At 39.6% G+C, this 21,342-nt stretch overlaps 1 protein-coding gene across 2 annotated transcripts in view; it reads right to left on the minus strand.

The window, feature by feature from the left end:
* gsk3ba (glycogen synthase kinase 3 beta, genome duplicate a) overlaps window positions 1-20,499 on the minus strand; it is a 37,642-nt gene extending 17,143 nt beyond the window's left edge. The window contains exons 1-3 of one of the 2 annotated variants that reach the window (XM_016665159.1): window positions 19,655-20,499; window positions 6,872-7,065; window positions 1,226-1,309 (exon numbers count right to left, since the gene is read on the minus strand). In XM_016665159.1, the coding sequence (XP_016520645.1) occupies window positions 1,226-1,309; window positions 6,872-7,065; window positions 19,655-19,742 (366 nt within the window). In that variant the 5' untranslated portion in view covers window positions 19,743-20,499. The remainder of the gene's footprint in view (window positions 1-1,225; window positions 1,310-6,871; window positions 7,066-19,654) is intronic. The other variant, XM_007540645.2, reaches the window with a different exon arrangement.
* Between the last annotated feature and the right edge of the window lie 843 nt (window positions 20,500-21,342).

The following is a 21,342-nucleotide window of genomic DNA, read 5'->3' on the forward strand; positions in this document are numbered from 1 at the left end:
GAGCGGTGCATCTCTGCAGCTCCTCCAGAGTTATCAGGGATCACTTGGCTGTTTTTCCGATCAAAGCTATCCTTGTCGAGCCAGTCTGTCTAGATGAGCGGCTACGTTTTGGAATGTTTGCTGTTGTGCCACGCTCTTTCCGTTTTCAGACGGTTCATTAAGCAGTGCTCAACGTCCTCCCTGGCCTGTCTGCTTTGGCCGTTCATGATGCCGACTGACCAATAATGTCTGACAAACCTCAGAGTCGCTCACAGAACAGGCAGATTCACACTAAAATTAAATGAAATAAAGTAAACTTTTATTTAATAGAAAACTACTATAGATAACTGGTTGTTCTGCACGTCATTTAGAGTTGGATGAGTAAAGGGGGCTGAATACATAACTCATGCCAGTTTCAGAGTTTTATTTGTCAAATATTGTGAAAACCATGTCTCCCTTTTTTTCCACTTCAGAGAAAATAATCCACCACAAAAGGTAGCAATAAAATACACTGCGGTCTGTTGTAATGTAGCTGAATGCCAACAGGTTTTAGCGGTGTGTATACTTCTGAAAATCACTGAATGTTAAAGATGTGTCCCATTTCTAAAAGAGCACATTTTGAAGTAAACAATTAAAAAATTAAATCAGAAAGTGTATTTTAGTGGACCCCTAGTATTCATGGAGGTTTGGGACCACAGCCTGTCTTTGGGAAGGTCTGGCAAATAGCCAGAATCCACAAACACTTGAGCTCTCCTCTAAAGATGCTTATAAATGCTAGTTTTAATAGTTTAAACACAAACTATACTTTAATGCTCACTAATAAGAACAGTAGAAACCATCTTAGCACCATCACAGAAGCTTATATCTACAGTTTTTCTTATTTTCTCTCTAGGAGCTACAGCCAATTAGCAAATAATTCAGTTATATTCCACATAAAAATCCAAGAATACTGAATAAACCATGAATAGGCAGGTGTTCACTGAATAGCTAATGACAACAGAATAAAACGACAAGTAGAGGAGATACTTTTCAATGTCCTGAAATCTTCAGAAGTATATATTAAAACCATCTATGGCAAATTCCTTGACTCCTCGAAGAAGAAGCATGCATATGAGTTGTGTTCGCCAACAACTCTGACAGCTGCAGGAGGCTACAGACGTGCTTCCCCTCTATGGATCCAACAGACATATCAAACCAGCTTCTTCAACCAGATGAATGGGAGCTGAAATGTTCATCTCTGACTGACCTTGTCTCCACTGGAGTAGAAGAAGTAGCGCAGGCGGACAATGTTGCAGTGGTCCAGCTTCCTCATGATCTGCAGCTCACGATTCTGAGAATAAGAAATAAAACCGTTTTAATGATGACGAATCAGCATGAAGTATCAGGCTTGTTACTTTAATATGTCTTTGGGAAGGTCTGCAGTTTTCAGTTAAACCAGAAATACTCGGCAATTTCTTTTATGGATAACTACGCAACACAGAGATGGAGCTGTTATATGCCATTGCAGTAGAGTTGAGGTATATAAGCATAACCTTTATGAAAAACTAAAAGCCCACAAGATACAACATCAGAGAAATGTGCCAGCCAGCAATAGTAGCATACGATGGCAATTGGTTAGCACAGAAGAAAATTCTGAGGAAAAGTGCTTGGCTAGAAGCCAACTGGATTCAAAATGTAATCACTGGGTGATTGCGGTATCCCCACAGAAAGTAACTGTACACTCAGAGCATTTCCAAGTGAGGACAAGAATTTAAAATAATAGAAAAAGCTCCAACAGCTCGTTTGCAGATCATACTTTTAGCACAAATCTCCATTTTCCTCTCCTCCTTCCTCCCTTTAATCTCAGGGCTTTGTGGTGGCTTGATCTAAAGTGCTTGTATAACCTTTGCAGGCTGAGAACCCCAGTGCGGAAAAAAACCCACAAATGCAGGGTGGTCGGATTCAGAGAAAACAACCCAAAGACCACACGAGGAAGCTTAGAGCATGAACGAGGTCAGAATCCGGCCGGTTGCGTAAAAATCCAGCTTTGATGTCGGAGTCGTATGCAACGGAGCACTTGGCCTGCTGGTTGCTGGGAGACGCATAATAATATCTGAAACTTTATTGATAGTAGTCTTGTATACATGTGAGACTTTGATTCCAACAACAATCTCTAGTGGATTGAAATAACTAAGAGGGTTTTCTCTGCGTTTGTGTTATAAAGTGTCGTAGGACATTTTCACCCACGAGTAGAAGAAACAAACATGGCGTCATTTCATCAGTATTACATGGATGACTAAATGAACAAGGAAATATCTGAGTCCAGACCTAAAGCAATAATTGTTTAAATATAGGGTAGGGTAAAATTGACTTTATGGAAATTTATCACAATATTTTGTGGCACTGTTGTGATAGTAAAAAATATAAAAGAAAAAAAAATAGTTACTTATTTTTTAGGTAACTGAATGGTTGTGACTGAATGTCTGCATTCATAGTGCCACCGACAAATATTCTTTGTGAAAAACTGCCATTTGAAATAGGCTTTATTATAACATTTACCCAAAGAAATGTGTTTTATGTCTCTAAACTGCCCATATTAAATGTATTTAAAATGTTCAAATTTACCGATATGTTTTCATGCTCTTGTGAGTCAGTGAAGAGCATAATAAAATATTATTTCTGGGGTTTCTAAACATCATTAATTAGAATTTATTGAGACAACGATAAATAAAAATTCTCATCATAAGAAATCTTTTACGATAAATGATAAACAATATGATAAACCACTAATATCACAAATACGGTTCTTACAGATTTTCATGTCAAAATCTTCCAGAAACAAATGTCCATTTCTCTCAGGGTTGGATGAACAGATGGATATACTAATGATAGGATGGACAGATTAAAAAAGGCATTAAGTCTTGAAATAGAAATATGTCTTGTTTTAGTTTTCCATACTAATCCAGACTCGGGACACATTTCATCAAAATTCATAGTTTTCCAGACTGCATAAGAACTCTGCATTTAATCAGAATAAATCAAAAACAAATCGAGTTTCAAGTTAGTGCTAAATCAGAGAAGAGATATCAAAGATGCTGCTTCAAATCAAGATTGGAGCCGTCTCAGTCAGTTTTTCCTTCATAGTTCATCTTTTGTATTGGTCTTCTTTGTGTCAGCAGCAAAGCATTGAAGAGCGTACCATAGCTCAGCAGCCTTGCATAGATAATACTCTGAGTCACTTATAAGCAGACTTAAATTGTCTATAACCCCCTCCATCCCGCCTCCTGTCTTTCTGACTACGACCAACCCACTCAGAACCCCCCACTACGTGACATCACTGCACGTAGGTCACAGACCAGACATCGAACTATTGTGCACTGCAGCCAACGCCCTCGTCTTCTTGCACTGGACTGTCCCGGGGTGTGTCTTTGTCTGCGTGAGCATGTGTGTGTGCATTATGTGCGGAGGGGTGATGGTAGCATATGGAGGAGGAGCAGGAAGACTGTTGAGTAAAGCCCAGCTCAGCTCTTGTTGTACTGCAGTCTGTCCTCCTGACCCGTCGTCCACCAGAGTCTCAGCAGCGCAGACACAGAGTGGCACAAATGGGAGACGAAGCCGGTGGAAACTGGAGGGGGAAAAAAATGCCCTAATTGCAGGCTGCTAAGGGGTGCTACAGCTGAGCACTTCATGATGCTGATGGGACAAAACCACATCTAGTAGACTGAGCACATAGACCCAAAGCTTATCACCTACACAAACACATACTTCAATTTCCTCTTCTGCTTAAGGATTAAACTGAATGCAGCCACAAAATAACTTGAGGGCATCATTTTTTAATACTGTGACTAAAACCTTAAGCATCTCATTTGGTGGTAATAAAACATCCCACATATTCATTCGTCTGTTTTTAAATCTATATACCGGTATTTTTTCTGAAGCCCCCAAAAGAGACAGCTAATGCATTTACTGTCCCACATTGTGTTAAGAGTTGAATTAATTAAACAGTTTTCTATCAATGAGACTGATGGGTCAATACCATCTATGGTATGTGACAGATTCTCATTGGCCAAGACCATCAAGTTCTGGATTTCTTAATCCACTAACGCAATGGCTGATAATAATAACAATAATAATAATTTTAAAAAAATAGACAATTTAATTTCCATTTTATGCTTAAATGTATTAAACTACGGTTTAGAGACATTCAACCCTAATCGTATTAATTTAACTATCAATTATTTCTATGTTCTCTTTCTCCTTCCAGGCTTATCTGAAAGTTTTATAATCCAGTTTAAGTGAATAAAAACAGCTCTTGGTAGGACGGTTGGAAAAAATATATATTTTCAGTGCTGTTCCAAAATCTTCTTGTAATACAGTTGAATCAACTTACAAAGAATAAAAATCTGTATCAGCATTACAAACAATCAGCTTCTGATCTCCTGCTTAAATTTAAAAGAAGAGGAAAAACTTCTTAAAAAGCAGAGTGCTGCACTTTGTATCACATCAAAGTAAAAGTAATGGATATTAATGCATTTCCTGAGAAACTATTTTATGTCTGTTGCACATTAATGAACATTTGGGTTTCCATTAAGTATTTACAGCAGCCTCAAAATAACTTGCAGCTTCTGCCCTGGGTGTGATGAAGAAATGCATCTGCAGCCAGGCTCAGAAATGCAATTTTTCCTCATTTCAAACAATCGCATCAAGGGCCTGATGAGGCATTGATCCGATTTCCTGAACTTCAGCTGACCTGGGAGCTAACAGCAAACGCCATTGTTCATTAATGTTGCCAAAGACTAGCTGCCACCACTGATGCTCCAGCTCTTAGTGAGCATTCTGATGTGAGCATCCATTTTCCAATAGGCTGATATGCGATCCCTCAAATGGGAATAGGAGATGGAGCCTATCCCATAATGCACCACAAGCAGACTGTAACCCCCACCAGAACCGTCTCACACTTTGTCTCATCAGCTTCACCCTAATGCAGATCCCACTCATGTGATTACTTCGGCTTTGTTCGCACGTAAGTGGGGAAAAAAAAAAAAAAAAAAATCCTCTGGTAAAACATGGTAATGGCAGCATTATCATGCTGTGTTATGTTTTTCTTCAGTAATAAAAAAAAAAAAAAAAAAAAAAAAACTTTTTAGTCTCGCATGGCAACCAAAAATAAATTGTCAATGAGAAAAAAACAAAAATAAAACGTGGGGGAAAAAACACTTCTGTAAGATTAATCTGAAGGTGATGGGTTCTGTTTGTGTGTGAAACTTGGTGTGCACACTATAGCGCATGCTTGACAGTCATGTGAAGAGTCTTGGCTCTCATTTGCCTCATATTTCCTCACCAGCTGTTGGCGAGGAGGACAGGGCTGAGTGAGTAGAAGGAAAGGGGGATTCAGAGAGCCAGGAGGGGTGGAGGGCTGATGCAGAGGGTCTGCTTAACATTGGAAACTATACAATACAACAGCATGTGATCTTCAGCTGATCACTGGCCTGCTTCAAGAAGCAACCCACTAACCACAGGCTCACAGAGAGCAGGATATGACTTCATCACAGCCAGTATGCAGAGTCACAAGAAGCGTGCGTGCATGTCTGAGAAGCGCTGTGAATTCAGCAGCAGATGGTCAACCTCCATATCATTAAGTGACATCATTCTTCTTGTCTGGTTTCAGAGTGTGCTGCACTCGCACAAACCCTCAGAAAGGTTAAAAATAGGCCACGGCTCCGCGGAGGCGTTAAGCTGAGCCGGTTGCCTTAAAGCGCCACAGGATTCAGCTAAATTTTAACAGCTACCGTGGCAAATGGAGCTGCAGGTTGGAAAACCTCGGACAGAGCAGTGAGCGCAGATCTACGCCGAGGAGCCGGAGAGGGGAAAAAAGGAACAAAGAAATATCTTATATCCATGGTAAAATCAGTAAATTGAATGTTTTTGGAAAATTTCTAATTGTTTCCAGTGTTGTCGTTCTGTTATGTTAAGGTGTAAACTGTTCTGGTAAAACGCATTATAGGACAAAATGTGCCTCCTTTGAACACTATAAAAACAAAAACAAATGATTCCCTCAGTTATTCCCACCAAATATTTACTGGCAGCTGCTGTTTTCAGTCACATTTTTATGGTTAAAATTATCCCATCTCAAAAGCAGTTTAAAACTGTTGACTCACTTACTTAGGTATTTTCAAGGTTTCAAGCAGTTGGTCAGTTGCATCATACAGAGTTTTTGTTCTCTATCTTTATTTTTAAAAAACACCCAAATTTTAATTATTACATCTTTTAAATGGGGATTGAGAGCTTCTATTAACATCCCTCTAAAAACAGATTCAAAATTGGATTCAGGTTTGGGCTTTGACTGGACCATTTTAAAACGTGAATATCCTTTTATCTAAACTAGTCATTTGTAGCTGTGGTGGCGTGTTTAGGGTCGTTTTTTAAAGATGAAGACGAACCTTCACCTCAGTCTCTACTTTTTTTTGTAGCTTCTAACAGGTTTTCTTCGAGTTTCATCGATCATCTAACTTTATTACTTCTAACTAGCGTCATTATAACTGCTGAAGAAAATCTGTCAGGCTCCTGAACAAATAAATATTAAAAAGTTAATGTTTGTTAGAGAGACAGAGAAAAAAAATCTCCTGGCAATTCCAAACACACAAAAAACACATTCCTTTGACACACACAAGCAATTGAGTTAAAAGCACAATGTTTTCTTTGTTGTTTTCTCTGGTTTTGGATGTTTTTTTTTTTAAATCTCCCTGTAAGTGTAAAAGATCAGCATATTCACATTAACACAGCAAGTGTTTGTGTTGGACATGTTGTGCAAGATGGAAAGAAAACATCATGACTAAAGTTAAACACGAGAGGATGTTTGCACATCCTGCTTTCCTTTGCCTTTTTGTGTGCACATCTTTCATGCATGTCTCACCTTAAACCTCTTATCTTGTAGGACCTTCTTTATCGCCACTAGTTCCCCAGAGTCGCAGAGTTTTGCTTGGTACACGACGCCGAAGGATCCGTTGCCAATGACCTTCGTGTCTGTGTAGCTGACCTCCTGTGGCCTGTCGGGGCCTTGGCCAGGAGTGGCCACTACTGTCGTTACCTTGCTGCCGTCTTTGTCTCCTGCAGAAGGACACAAAGAGACATGCGGGAGTTTATGACACAGTGGTGAAGCTTTTAAAGAGAGCAAGGAAAGAATATGACGGCTTAGATATGAGAGATAAAATGAAGAAAAAAAAAGATTTATTTTAAACAGATTCTGTGACAAAACCTTATGTTACACAAGAACTAAATCTTTGAGAACAACATCAGCGTTCATGAAGAACCACTGGATGCTGTTGACCTATTTTAATATCGGACAGTCTGCAGAGCCCTTTTTCATATCAGTGATGCATGATTTGCTGGCTGCCATCACACATTCTCTCCAGTACTCTGATTGGTAAAGATACCAAAACTGTCAAGAACATTGTTTGGCTATTTCAAACGCATAGTAAGCTACATTTCTGAATTTTTCATTACATGTTCTGATGTTTTCCATCATTTCACAACAATTCTTAATAAATTCATGATAACCACCACTCATTTTCTGATCGCTTCTGATTAATTCAGGCAGTTTATACTATTTTTCTGAGCTGAGCCATATTATTGCTAAAGAGAAAAAAAAACATAATTCCTTAAATTGTTACATGTGTAAGGAGCAGGTAGAAAACCAAATGACAAGAGACAAACAAATAGCATGAATGAAGAAGTGAGCACTTGAAAAATAAGTGGATGTTGAGGAAAACCTGGATCCTGGAGCTGTTACAGGTTATATCAGCTGTTGTTATGGTTACAGCTCCAGAAGAGGACATTGGTGGGTATGAAAGTAATGAACCTAATGATGGTGATGTAGGATGATCTTCGACGGACTTTAAGATTAACATTATGAAGTTGGAGGGCTAGTGTAGCTCAGACTCCACAGTAGGGCCGCACGAAATGGCTGAAAACTTGTCACAAGATAAGCGTTTCATCGCAGACAATATGGATAATTATTTATTTGTTTTTTGTTTTAAATATCTGAAATGCTGCCAAACTGGTGGTGTGACATTTCCAGTTTTATCCGCAGTTTTCACACCATGCTGTTTTTTATTTTTTTCTAAGCAGTTATGAGGCACGGTGGCGAAACCTGAAACTGCTGGTGGGCAAGTTACTCAACAGGTTGTTGCTAGGTAACTAAAGAGTGAGTGAGTTAGTTGATGCCACCAACCTTACTTAGCTTGCTGTGAGAGGTTAAGCAGCTAAAGCCTTTCCTCTGCCTACATCTCCCAAAATGCTGTGAGGTTCTGGATTAGAGTTCAGTGAATATTCTATATAATAAATATTCTACCAGATGTATTCTCCATTGATTTTGATCACATGTCTATTGTGATAGATAGATAGAGCTTTATGGTAACTTCTTACAGTTTCAAGTGTAATGTGACGTAACATATTGGTAAATAAAAGTGGTATGATGTCACACTTGTATCTTCACTGTATCTATACTGTACTGTTTAAAGTAAAATATAAAAATCTGCAAATGTCAAAGGTCTCCACAACAACCACTGTTAAATAAAGACAAATTTAGAGCAGGAGTACATTCTCCAATAGGTTTTAAAAATGTCCTGCCTCAGACACTACCAGGCCTTCCAGTTTGGCAGCTTTAAAGTTTTCACGAAGACTGTAACATCAATAAAAATACCAGGAATCCAAGTCGCTCGTTCCAGATTTCACACGAACATTGACCAGCTATCTTCTGAGTACAGAGTACAGTCAATATCTGACTGGTGATGAAATGGATCAGCCATAAGGCTCATTAGCTTGAAATACAACACTGACCTCTGACTTTACAGGCACGCCTCGCATACATTTCACCCAACTGTTTTCTGCTGGAAAGAAAACAGCATCCAACTGAAGTAGTCGCCATTAGACATAGTCCAAGTTTGACTTTAACACTTCAATAGCAAAACTGAGATGAGAACTGGAACATAAAGTCAACAGTTTCAGTTCTTTACAGGTTTGAGTCTTCTGAGAGGTGCTTTATAATCCTGAGGAGACCCGTTTAACTTCAGAATTACCCGAGAGATCTGGAAACATTCAGGTGCTCTTCGATGTTTGTCTTTCTCTGCCAAATCAAACCTATGGAAAAAGCATCCAGTGGGATGCATGACTCTCTAGCCAATTAAGTTTCCACTCAAAAATAATGAGTCAGGCCACTGATGGAAGAAAGTAAAAGTATTGCTGGCAGTTCATACCGGCAGATAAAGGGAGGACAAACTAATCAGGATGCTGACTCAAGCATCCACAGAAGAAATCAAAGAGGAACAAATATTATGTGAGGAAAGTCTTTAATTCGATATAAAACAAATGTTGGGAGAAGACTGACAAACACATGGACTGGTAGAGTCAAACTGAAATAAAGTCAACATATTAAAACCTTTACACCCCTTGTCCACTAATGACAGTAACCACAGAACAAAGTTGTCTAGTAGGTGTGAAGCGGTGGGCAGCACAAGCAGTTATTCATTAAAACTAATGACGTTTGTGTCACTAACGAGCTTTGCGATTTGTGCTAACAGCGTGTGGTCATGGGATGTGAGCACCTTGCCTCATTTAGAAAGAGGGGGGGAAAAAATCAGGGGGTTTTCCCCCCTCGTTTGTCCACAGTACACAGCTGACTGACAGCTTACAGATGGCACAGAGGCTGCACTACTCTTATGCTCTTTACAACCAAAGGAAACTCTGCATTGTATATCTGAACAAACAGCAGGAGAATTACCACTTAAGAACTTTTCTAAAATGACTCCTTAAAACTGTGGCATTGCATTAAACTTTAAACAGGCAAATGCTGAAGTTACAATCATGGTCCTCTTCTATGTCTCACCACAAAGTCCCAACCACAAAGCCAGTTTGTGCAATAGTGTGATTTGTTGGAGATAAGTCTATCAGTGCCCAGGCCCACTTGAAGTCCACCCCCACCTACATGTAGGGCTGGTACTGCGCACATAGATCATTCAGAAACCTCTTTTCACTACAAGCAGATTCAACTGGTTTTCTTTAATTGAATATATAAACCAACAACTTTTACATTTCAAACAGTGCCATTTATGTTGTGTGTAATACCGTTATGGTGATGATGTATTTGTAAAAGATTGTGTCATTTTCCATCTTAAATTTGGCTGAGAAAGCGTAGAACTAAAAAAGAAAATTGAGGAGTTCCCAATATTTTATTGGTCTCTGGCCTCCAGCTCCTGACGAAAGTGGTTCTTTACTCAGGCACAGCCAAGAGATAACACCGGTTTCTCTGTCAGAGGTTACGGCGGTGGAAACAGAGCTGGCGCTACACAGCGCTGGTGGAAAAACCCTCCTGCGCTGTGCTACAGGGTTTGATTTGAGGTTGAAACTACACTTTTTACAGAAATTACTATCATACAGAAGGACAAATGTCAAAAGACAACATTTAATTTCAGCTAAGATACAAGACACAGTACACACAAACTGGGAATACATCATTTGATATTCCTGATCCACAGGGGCATCATATCTTGAACAAGTGTTGCTAGGAAGCAGCAAAACAAGCATAAATCTGGTATTAGAAGATAAATGGCCCTTTAAAAGGCCAGTTCAGAGGTTTCTCTCCACCTGCCTCCCACAGTCTTCCCTCACTGCAGCAGAGCTGAGGGGTAAAGTCCACATTAGCTGGCAGTTAAAAGCACATTTATCCACTAGTGGGTTGCAGTACGTGCTGCCTCACACCTGCAGTCTGTGGAAGGACCGAAATTAACCCCAAAATTACCACAAAGGATCCGACCACCGCCGCAGCACATGTTCAGTCCTCTCTTAATCATCTTGCACTGGAAAAAGATCGGCTGAAACAAAATCTATTTCACACGCACATAAAAATCAACAATTAAATGTATTACTTCAAAGTAGTGATTATTTATTCCTGATAGTTTTAGTCAATCAAATTGATTCGTTTTACCTCAAATATTCTGAGAATATGTTCAAATTTAAAGAGGAAAAGAAAAAAAAAAAGAGAAAATCAACATTTTTACTGAGACTGGAAGAAGTGCGGATGTTTACTGGTCTTATCATTCACCCTCACTGGCTGGCTGGGGTAATTTTCCAAGAGGGTTATTGATTCTGACACAAACAGGGCCTGCATGGGCAGACTTGCAAATGAGAAAGCAAGTACCAAACAATCTTGTCACATGTGTGTTTTCCTGTTTATGTGTGTGGGTTTGTTTTTGCCAAGGACTGAGCAGTCAGAACATAAAGTCTCAGCGAATGTGACTAAAAATCAAAGTGCGAGAGAATAAAGAAGATGAAGGGAGGTCAGAAAGACTTCGCTCTCCAGAAAGGAGCCTACAGAGAGTAACTGAAGGCAGATTTTTGGAAGAACAGGAGAGTTACTGTGCGTAAAAGGAAGAAGAAAAAAATTACTGCCTACGTATTCCAGCAGGGCCATTTCTATGACGCCTCTGCACTTCCTCAAACCGTGAGAAATGTCTGCCGACTCTCACACACACAGACAAGTATGTAGAGCTCACAGTATGATCACACACTGGTGCCAACCAGGGATGACCATGCAATATGACCGCATTTTTCTATAGCTCGTTTTCTGCTTCAGCTTCTTTGACTGACTGGAAGCCTCGATTATGCAACAATAAAAAAAAAAAAAAAAAAAAGCCTGGAGTTACTTTTCCATAACCACTAAATGAAGGATTGGCCTCACTACTTCTACTAAATTAAATGTCCATTCTGCCAAAGCAATGTTTTCACCAGAAAACCATATGCAAACATCCTGAAATAAATAGAAGTTTCCACAACCCTGAACTTGAAGCATTTCTGCAATCATGTTATAAAAAAGAGAGGAAAAAGAATATCTAAAATATAATTTCATCCACATAAGCCCTACAACTCTGGTGCTAAGCAACAGGGACGGCCTGTGCAATTTCAAACCAGATCCATCAATAGTCAATTAAGGTCACCAGGCTAGCCCAGGCCACAGCTGGAATCGGCTGACACAGGAGCAGCAGAGCCGCTAGGCTGAGAGACAAAACTGAAGAAGGTGTCATTCAAAGGCACCACTAGCGTCACAGATGGAAGTGAGTCAAGCTTTCTTCTATTGACCTGAGCCTGTCTACACAGGAGGAAAGTTTCAATCTAACTGCATGCATTGGTTGAGATCAGATCGAGGCGTTTCGCCATCGATCCGTACTGAGGGTCAGAGGGTATGATGTCTCTGATGCATGTTGATTACGACAACCACGACACGATGTAGCTGAAGAGAAAATGATCAAAGAGGTAAAATTAAAGCATTTCTGAAGGTGATAATGGCAGAACTCCATTAAATGCATCCATTAGATACATGTGAGGTCAGAAGGCTGGGCTTTTATTGTGAGTTAATGATACAAAAAACAAAGTTGTGCATATTTTTGAAGTTGGATTAAAATTATACTTATATAAAAATACTACCAAAACATGAGGCTTTCCATTTGTAGTCACCTCATCTTATTCAGAAATCCCAAATTGAAATTCAAGGCAAAGAAGTGCATCATTAACCCAAAGAGCAGCCAAAAAAAAGCCACTAGCAACTCAGGAGGAGCTGCTGAGAACCAAATCTCCAGTTCAGACAACTATTAGTTGCTTATTCTGGGCTTTACAGAATATTGGTATGAAGAAAAATTTACTTGTAAATTAAAGATCTATTTTGGGCTTAAGAGAGCACAAAATACAAATTTCTGGCTTCCCTGCAAAACACTATATGATGCTTTACTGGGAAGAGCATCATATAGTAGATGGTACAATGGAAGGAGCCATTGTGGAAAACCCCCCATACAGGCTGCAAAGACAGAACTATGGGAAGAGGCTCACATTTCAACTGGACATCTCTAAACATAGAGCCAGACCTACAATGGAAGTGTTTATATTGAAGCATAGTCATGTGCTATAATGGCCTACTCAAAGTCCTAACCCAAAACCCAATCCTAAGTTCAGAATCAGTGAAAACACTTCAAAGCTGATGTTCAAGAAAATCCCTGTCCAGTCTGGCTCAGCGTCAGAAATCCTGCAAAGAAATGGAGAACAGACGTGCAGCTGCAGCTAATTCCAAACAAAGCTTATTTTAAAAAAATGCAGTCTCTCAAATTCTGTACAATACTGCATAAAAAGGGATTCATTCCTCTGAAGCACTGAATTTTAATCATTGTTCCATAATGCTGAGCCTCAGCCCTCACTGAATAGATTTGTTACTAGATCAAACAACACTGCTTCCAAGAGACTTTTCTGCATGTCAAGCATCAGTATATGTCAAGAAAATATACAGGAAACATTTGAAATGGCTGAGCAATGGGTGCACTTTATGCAAAGCCAAGAATATAAGCACAAAGTGTGATGATGTTAAAAAAAAACTGTTCAACAAGAAAGTTATTCTCACTCTTTTGAAGTGTACTAAGCTGCCAAGAATATACACTCAAGCATTTTTAAAACTATAATGGTAAAAGTGTCAAGTAAAATGCAAATATGGTACTCAGGTCCTGTTACAGCTGAATACTATGTTGAATTATTTAATCAGTTTTAAGTAGAGCACAACTGATCAGAATCTGGTCAGATCAGTGTTTGGAAGATTAAAGGCCAAAAAATATATATATATTTTTTATCCTATAAAGATTATGTAAATAGAACAGTACTAAATATTTTCATGTCTAATTTCAAAACGCCGGATAAGTGTCAAAATCAGAAGTAGAAATAGGACAAAAATATTCTATTAAAAACCCAGATTAAATATCTAACTTTATTTAAATTAAAAAAAGAGTTTAAACCCAAAACCAAATAGTCACAAGAAAACATAAATCAATATCTTTCAACGGCACATTTCTGTGGAAATGATGCAACAAATAAAGTAAAGAATAGTCTCCTGCAATTGCTGCCGTAGCTCTACTGTACGAGGTAATCTGAGCGTAATCCTTCCAAACGGTTAATTAAAAAAAATCCACATAGATGTTTTAATCCCCCAAACCTTTGCTCTGGAACCGTGTATGATTTGTGCCACATATGCCATAAACTGTCAAATAATTTGTGCAATGTCAATAGATATTATATTGAAATTAAGATAGTTCTACCTTTAACCTTAAAGGCAAAATCAGGGGTAAATAAGTGTGACAAGGCCAGAGAACTTTGATTTATTAAACCAAACAGATGCTGGATAAAATGAAATAACGAGGGACAATTTTTTTGGGGGGGTTGTGCAAATATCTAATAAAAACCATTCATTTCATAAAGCAAACAATGATAAAAAGCTAAAAAAAAAAGTCAAAGTACACAAATAATTTGATTGAAATGCATGTCCCTTCTGCCTGGCTTTCTACTCACTAAAGCTTTCATCATCTACTTTCAAGGCGCTGGATGATGCAGAGACTTTCCCACCTGACGTATCGGACTTCAAACCTTTAGCTCACAAGTGGGTGATGATTTACACGCCTGAATTACAGCACGAGCAGACGTGTGCAAACACCATGTTGACGCGTGGAGGCAATCATGTCAAGTTGCCGGTGTCCACCTGATGAGACGATTCACTGCATTCCTGAAACAGGAATGTCAGTTCTGACAACAAAGCAAACATGGTCAGGCCGTACCGAGATGGAGACAGAGAGTTCTGACAAAACATGACGTGGGTGCATAGATTTTTAGATATTGCAGCAATGCACAGCCACCGAGCTGACTGCACCACAAACGCCAAGCTTAACTTGGTCAAGCCAGTTTTTTGTTGTTTTTTTTTTGTCTATTTTCCTGTTTGACGGTAACAGTTCTCATCTTGCCTGTGAGCCCTGCTGTTTCAATCAGAATCAAAGAGTATAATTAGTTCATTTTGTTCTCATTATCACTTGCAAAATGCAAGAGGGGGACAGCAAAGGCAAGGAGGGAAGGGGGAGAGAGCTGCAGCTTTGAAATGCTAAACAGGCCTCTCATTGTTCTTGGCCAGCTGCTTTAGCCCCCCAAAAACAAAAACCTACGCGTGCCCCTGTGAATGTATGCACACATGTATGTGCACGTCTCCATCTGCCCGAGGGGGCGAGGGGGGCAACAGCATTCTCTCCGTGATTATACACACATGCTACAGCTGCTTTAGATCATCTGCCAAAGTATTCACACGAAAGCATGCGCTGTACATGTGTAGCAGTGTGTGCACATGCAGCAGCATGGTGGAGGTCAGGGTAACAGAAATGAGCTAAACGCATCCAGTCAAATAATACACTCTGCTATCGTGCAACTCTGAAGGAGTTTAAGAAAACAAGAAACATGAAAAACAGCATCATAAGTTTCCTTTGGCCACTTGTTACTCAGCACTTTGAGAAAACATTATTTAGATTGATAAACGACTTACGGATGTCTTAAATAAAATGAATCCAACCACTAAATATGGACGTTCTCTGAAAGCGTAGCATCTTGCTAACAAGAGGCAAGCAGATGATATTCCTCATCTAACCCTAATGATGTCTTTTTTTTCTTTTTTTTTTGCACTTTTATCAATACTCTATGTGTCAAAGCATTCACAGTACTGAGCAGTGAAAACATCATGAGCCAGCAGAAAAATACAGCAGAAACTCTAAAGCAGCACAGCTAACTACCTGCTCCTGTCACGAACCATCTAACCTGCTTTAGCTGTCCAATCTGGTTTAGTGGTTAGTTATTCTGCGTCTTCAGTTTCTCAATTTATTCTTACTGCCACCACTGCTCGTGAGAATATTCAGTTTCAAGACTTCAACAGAAGTTGCAAGAAATGACATTTATTTTTGCAACTTTGGAGCAGAATGTTGATTTTACTTGACTTTTCTACTACCAATTCTTCAGACCAGAGAAGGGAACTATGCAATATAAGCTCACACACGGACAAGATTTTAACAAATAAAAACAATATAATTTGCAGGATCTCATTGTTAGCGTTGAAGTTTGACTTCTACTGCATGTGAAAGAATGTAGAGTAATCTAAAGAACCAACCAATGAGGAGAGATTGTTCAACTTTAGAGATGCACTAATCTGGCTTTTACAAGTCACTTCATTTTCAGTTTTCTGGAATGCAGATTCCAAATTTGGTCATTTATGGTTTTTCTTCATAAGGGATATGAAAATACTGAGGTTTTACCATATGCTTACAAAAAAAAATACACTAGAAAGAAAACATTATATAATAGCATTTACTTAGTGTTATCAAAATATATTTAATATCACAAGTATAAAACTGTCATAAATAAAACATCCTTAATTTGAGCTATGCACAACATAATGCAGAAAAGGCTATTCATTCTGACTAAAATGTCATAATGTAAAAAAATATTCAAAAATAAATCCTGGAAACTACAAACTCACATTGGAAAATACCTTCACCTTCTGCTTGGTACATTTATCATGAAATAAATGCCTCATAACTACAGCTTATACATACAAGTCTTAGCACCAATTACTTTGTAAAGGACAGAGATAAAACTAAAGATTAACTGAGTGGCAGAAAGTTTGGCTTTGACTGGGAGACGCACTGAGTGACCAGAAAAACAGCACATTCAGAAATCACCATAAACTTCAACAAACCTTAACAATAAATAATCACTGACTGGGAAAAAATGCAACCATTGATTCTTTATTTCAGCACCCATTGTGTGTTTGCCATTCTGACATTGTGGCGTGTCCCAGGAGGGATTACTGCACTAAAACTCTGAGGTGACCCCCAACCTAACCTTCCGGCCAGATTCTACTAACATACATCCTGATCGCATCTCAGCTGCAAGGCACCTTTAACCTTCCCTAACAGACTCGTTTTCATCATGACGCATTCCTGAATGAGGAAAAACAGAGCAGGGACAGTTTTATCTTGCATATTCAACATTGCAGATGTCACCATCACAGTCTGGTGTGTGACACACACTCATTTTACATGATATATTATCCATACCCTTAGCACTAAACTGTTCCCCTGTCCCATCGCCATCAACTTAGGCATAACTGGGACACTCCTTTACAAAGCTGACCCATCATCACTCAATCAGAGCATGTCGTTTAACTTGCCTGGTTATCAATCAATAAGATAATATTTTTTTATGCTTCTTAAAGAAAGAGGGACTTATTACAGAATAAAAACTATAACAAGCAAATAAATGTGAATCTATTTAAAATACCTTTAGGATTATCGAATATGTCTATCAAGAATAATAAAATAAAATAAAAAAAACCCATTTATGTTTATTAATTGTTTCAAAATAGTAAACAGAGTACACAAACCTTTAAAACTTCCCTAATGGGGATGATGGGAAGACAGGCTGCATCAAAATCATCTGTGTTTACTACATTTATTTCAAGACGAATCGTGAAAACTAGATATTTGTGTTTTAATGCTTTTGTTCTTGTCGTGACATATTTTCAAATGGAAACATTACATTATTTTTGAACAACTAAAACAAGAAACATTTTGGATGCATTTAAGTAAATATTCTAAAGGTTGTCGACATGGCAATTTATTTAAACCGAGAAATATTTGGCATTTGCTGTTTCCTGAAGGCATTAATAATGACAATAAGTCACCACTACTGAAATTACATTGCAAGTTACATTTCTAAGAGTTTTTGCAATGAACGCATAAAAAGTGTGCCTCCGAAAAATCTCTGTTTTCATAAAACCCTGCTCCTACCAAAACCCACCAGTACGTGGGTATTGGTTGCAGATCATTGCAGTGGAAATGATCCCGTGAATAAAAGAGAAATTAAAAAAAAAAACAACCCTGAAATATCCAGCGTGCAAGATTTATAAATGAAAACTTAACGATTCTTCCTCAGAGTGTGTGCAGCCCTCCATCTCCTCAGTACTACTTCATTTGTCTCGTATATAGAACAACATGCTGGACAGCTCCCCGCCTCCCCTGCTGCTCATGCTGGGCAGCCTTCTTGTCTCAGTAGCTGCTGTTCCAGCATGGCGCTGTCCAGGTGCTTTGGTCCACATTTGATGTGCTGCACGAAAGAGAACCAAACCAAGCGAAGGTGTGAAATCTTTTGGTATTCCACACCCAAAGGTGTAGGAGGTAAAATGGGATTAAGCCACCGCCTCACCGTTGGCTGTCAATGTATTAACAGCTGATATTTTAGCGTTGACGAATCTGCTGCTACGCTTTTCGCCCCAATGGCTCCGTTTGTGATTACGCTAGCGAGTGCAGTGTTCCCTCAAAATCATCTTTAAATTTGCTTTGTGGGCTGCAGTATCAAACATTTTCGATAATAATGCAAAATACAAAAAATATTCTTTTTTTTTTGCATATGAAGCAACATGGCTGGGCTTATCAAATGGACTTGGTCAAACAAATGTTTAGATTTTCTGAAAAGTAGAGTATTTTAAATGAATTATGTATTTTATGTAAAAAAAAAATAATAGAAAAATCAACCAAGCAGATGTATTGTCCCAAACTTAATAATTACCTTGTGCAAACTCCATATTATACCAAAAATTAGAAAGCCATAACTTAAAATAGTATGCTACAGTAATAAACATGACCTTTTGACTTAATATGGAACTATTACAAATCAACTGAGAGAAATTTAGGTTTATTACTAAAAAGGGGAAAAGAATTAATCACAGATGATGGTTGATGGTTATCTCTATACTCATGAGGGAAATTACTTTGCAATATCAGCTTTTAAAACGCAGTCATCACCTTAATTTTTAACCTATGCACAAGATCTTGGCATCATTTAAATTGCAGCCAATGCTCCTTCAGAGGAAATTGGTTTTAACACACAGCTCCTCTGCTTGCATACCTGTTTCCCAGCCCTGAAGCACCACATCAACATTCCTTACGGCCTAAATTTTCACCATTACTCATGGTTAAATAGGTGAAAGGTGAAACAGGGGTGTAGTTCAGCATGTAAAAAATTGCTCCAGTCAAGGTTCAACGTTTCAGGTGTGCTGTATAATTTTAGAAGCAAACGACCATGTCATAAACACGTTTTTTAATGCTTTAGTACCCCTTGTTTTTTAATGACAGAAGCGGGTAGGTGGATTTATTTTGAGATTCCTGACACACACCAAATTAGATCAAAGCCCTGTGTCTGGATGACCACTGCCAGCCTGACAACCCATGGCAGGTAGGGCTTCATCTCCGCGGCCATGAATCTGATTACTCTGTGTCCACTCGTCGAGGCTGCTAGTTTTTAAACAGGCCCACAGAACCCAGCAAACCTGGATGTTCAGAGACAGAGTCGGTTTCGCTCGAGTCAACTATGGGCGTACCTTCCGCTCTGCACAGACACTTGCGTAATACAGACCGGCCCTACGGCTTTAACTCTGTTGTAGAAAGGAATTCCGCTATATGCTGTGATCTAAATTCAGACATTTATTATACCGGATCTCCGGGAGTAGGAAAGGGCTTGGTTGATTTTTTTTTTCCATCCTGGGTTGGTGCCAAGCCAACGCTTCACTCTCCGGTGACCCAGCCCAACCCTGCCCCGGTGCGGCCTGCTGCACTGACCGGCCCCCGGTCAGCAGCAGTGTGCGCCGCTGAGCGACATCCAGGCTAAGCTACTCTGTGCTAGCATGACACTTGGACATGTAGAAAAATGAGAGAGAGAGAAGGCAGACCACAGACCACCGGGGGCCTATGGTGCATGCAGGGGGGTGGGGGGAAGCAGCTCTAGGATTACAGTAAGGTGTACTCACGGCTGACTTTCATGCTGCCGAAAGCAGAGGGCTGCGGCACTGGCTTGCAGCTCTCGGCGAAGGATGTGGTCCTGGGCCGACCCGACATGATCCAATCCCTTTAATTCTTTCGACTTGCTAAACGGCAGGGCTGATCGAGTCGCCGAACCTTCTCATCCAAAGAAAAAATAAAAAAAGGGGGGAAAAAAAGGCTGACGGTAAATTAATATCTGTGTGTCTCGGAATAGGGGCACAGGCAGAAAGAGAGCCCGTTAGAACAGTTTTATAATCACAAAATAAAACTGTCCAATCTTTCCCACCGACGGTCAATCAAAGCATCATTTCCCTCCTTTATAGTCCAGGTTCTTTCAACGGGCCTCAAAAGACACGTCTCCGACTGAAATAGTCATGAATCTGGCCTCTCCCCGTGGCCCCGTGTTTGATAAAAAGTCCTTTTCAGGGTGATTTCCACAAAAATGAACAACGGTCAGCTCGGTTGTCGGTCCAGAAGCAAAACGAGCCGTTTGCTTGCCAATTCAGGGACACATGCAGCTCCTCTTCATATCCCGATGTGGAGCCTCAGTGATCCGACTGCCATGGCGGCTCCCTCACTATACCAGAGCCTAAAGATCTTCTAACGGAAAACCTGTCCGTCGCCGCAGTCTTTATGCGGCTAATTTACACACTTTACGCTGGTGCTAGCTCCGGCCTCACCGTCGTCAAATTTCGGCGTCTGTACCTCGCCCCTGAAGCGGTGAGCCCCTCAGAAAATGATGGTCTTCAGATACAGAATGCGACGATACCGAATGTCTTTTTTTTTCACTCCTTCCCCATAGGTTTCAGGCTCGCAGTCTTTGTCGCTGCGTATTTTACGTAAGTAAATTTCGTAAAGAAACACATGTCAAAGAAAGGAGTTCACGCCGTGAACGTAGCTCGCGACGCTGAATACGAAAACCGTGAACGCGCACACGCTGGATCTGGGTGTTGAGTTTAGCCAATCAGAGACAGTATCCTTCAGAAATGGGTGTCAACCGCGTGCCTGTGGTCCAATAGCAATGTCGGTCTTGAACACCACATGGCATTATTTGCTCGCTGCCCTCCCCTCAAGACTTCAAAGGCTTTTTCCAGTGCCATGACGGGGACAATGGGCGGGGTTTTACACAAGATTGATGACCTTTTCGACCAATGGAGCTTGAAAAGCAGGCTGTCAGTTCAAAATCCCCCCCAGCTGTCACAGAGCACCGGTGGTCATGCAGCACTGTTGCTATGTTAGTCACAAAATCCTATCCTCTACCTTTCATGGACAACTTTTTTTAAACGTCCTCTTGGCTCCTTGTTGCCATATTGCCGAGTCATTCTAATGAAGTTCATGCACATGCGTGTATGAATACAGGTATATTAACATTTATTTTACGCTTATTTGCAGCGGTATCACAGTTGTATTGTAAAAATCACTATATGTGTTTGCTAGAACTTAATGTTCTGATGATCATATACCATCATGATAAAAATCATGATGGTGATTATTATTATCAATATAATTATTTTGTCCTCTACAGGAATATGTAATGTCCTTTACGACATAAATACAAGCCATAACATGTCATAAAATCATAATAGTCCTAAACTTTTCAGTGTTATCTATTTATATTTCTTCTCTAATTAATCTCACTGTGGTCCGGTATTTTTTTATGGATATTTTTCATTAG

Source organism: Poecilia formosa, unplaced genomic scaffold (genome assembly GCF_000485575.1).
Source record: "Poecilia formosa unplaced genomic scaffold, Poecilia_formosa-5.1.2 Scaffold550, whole genome shotgun sequence".
Lineage (NCBI taxonomy): Eukaryota > Metazoa > Chordata > Actinopteri > Cyprinodontiformes > Poeciliidae > Poecilia > Poecilia formosa.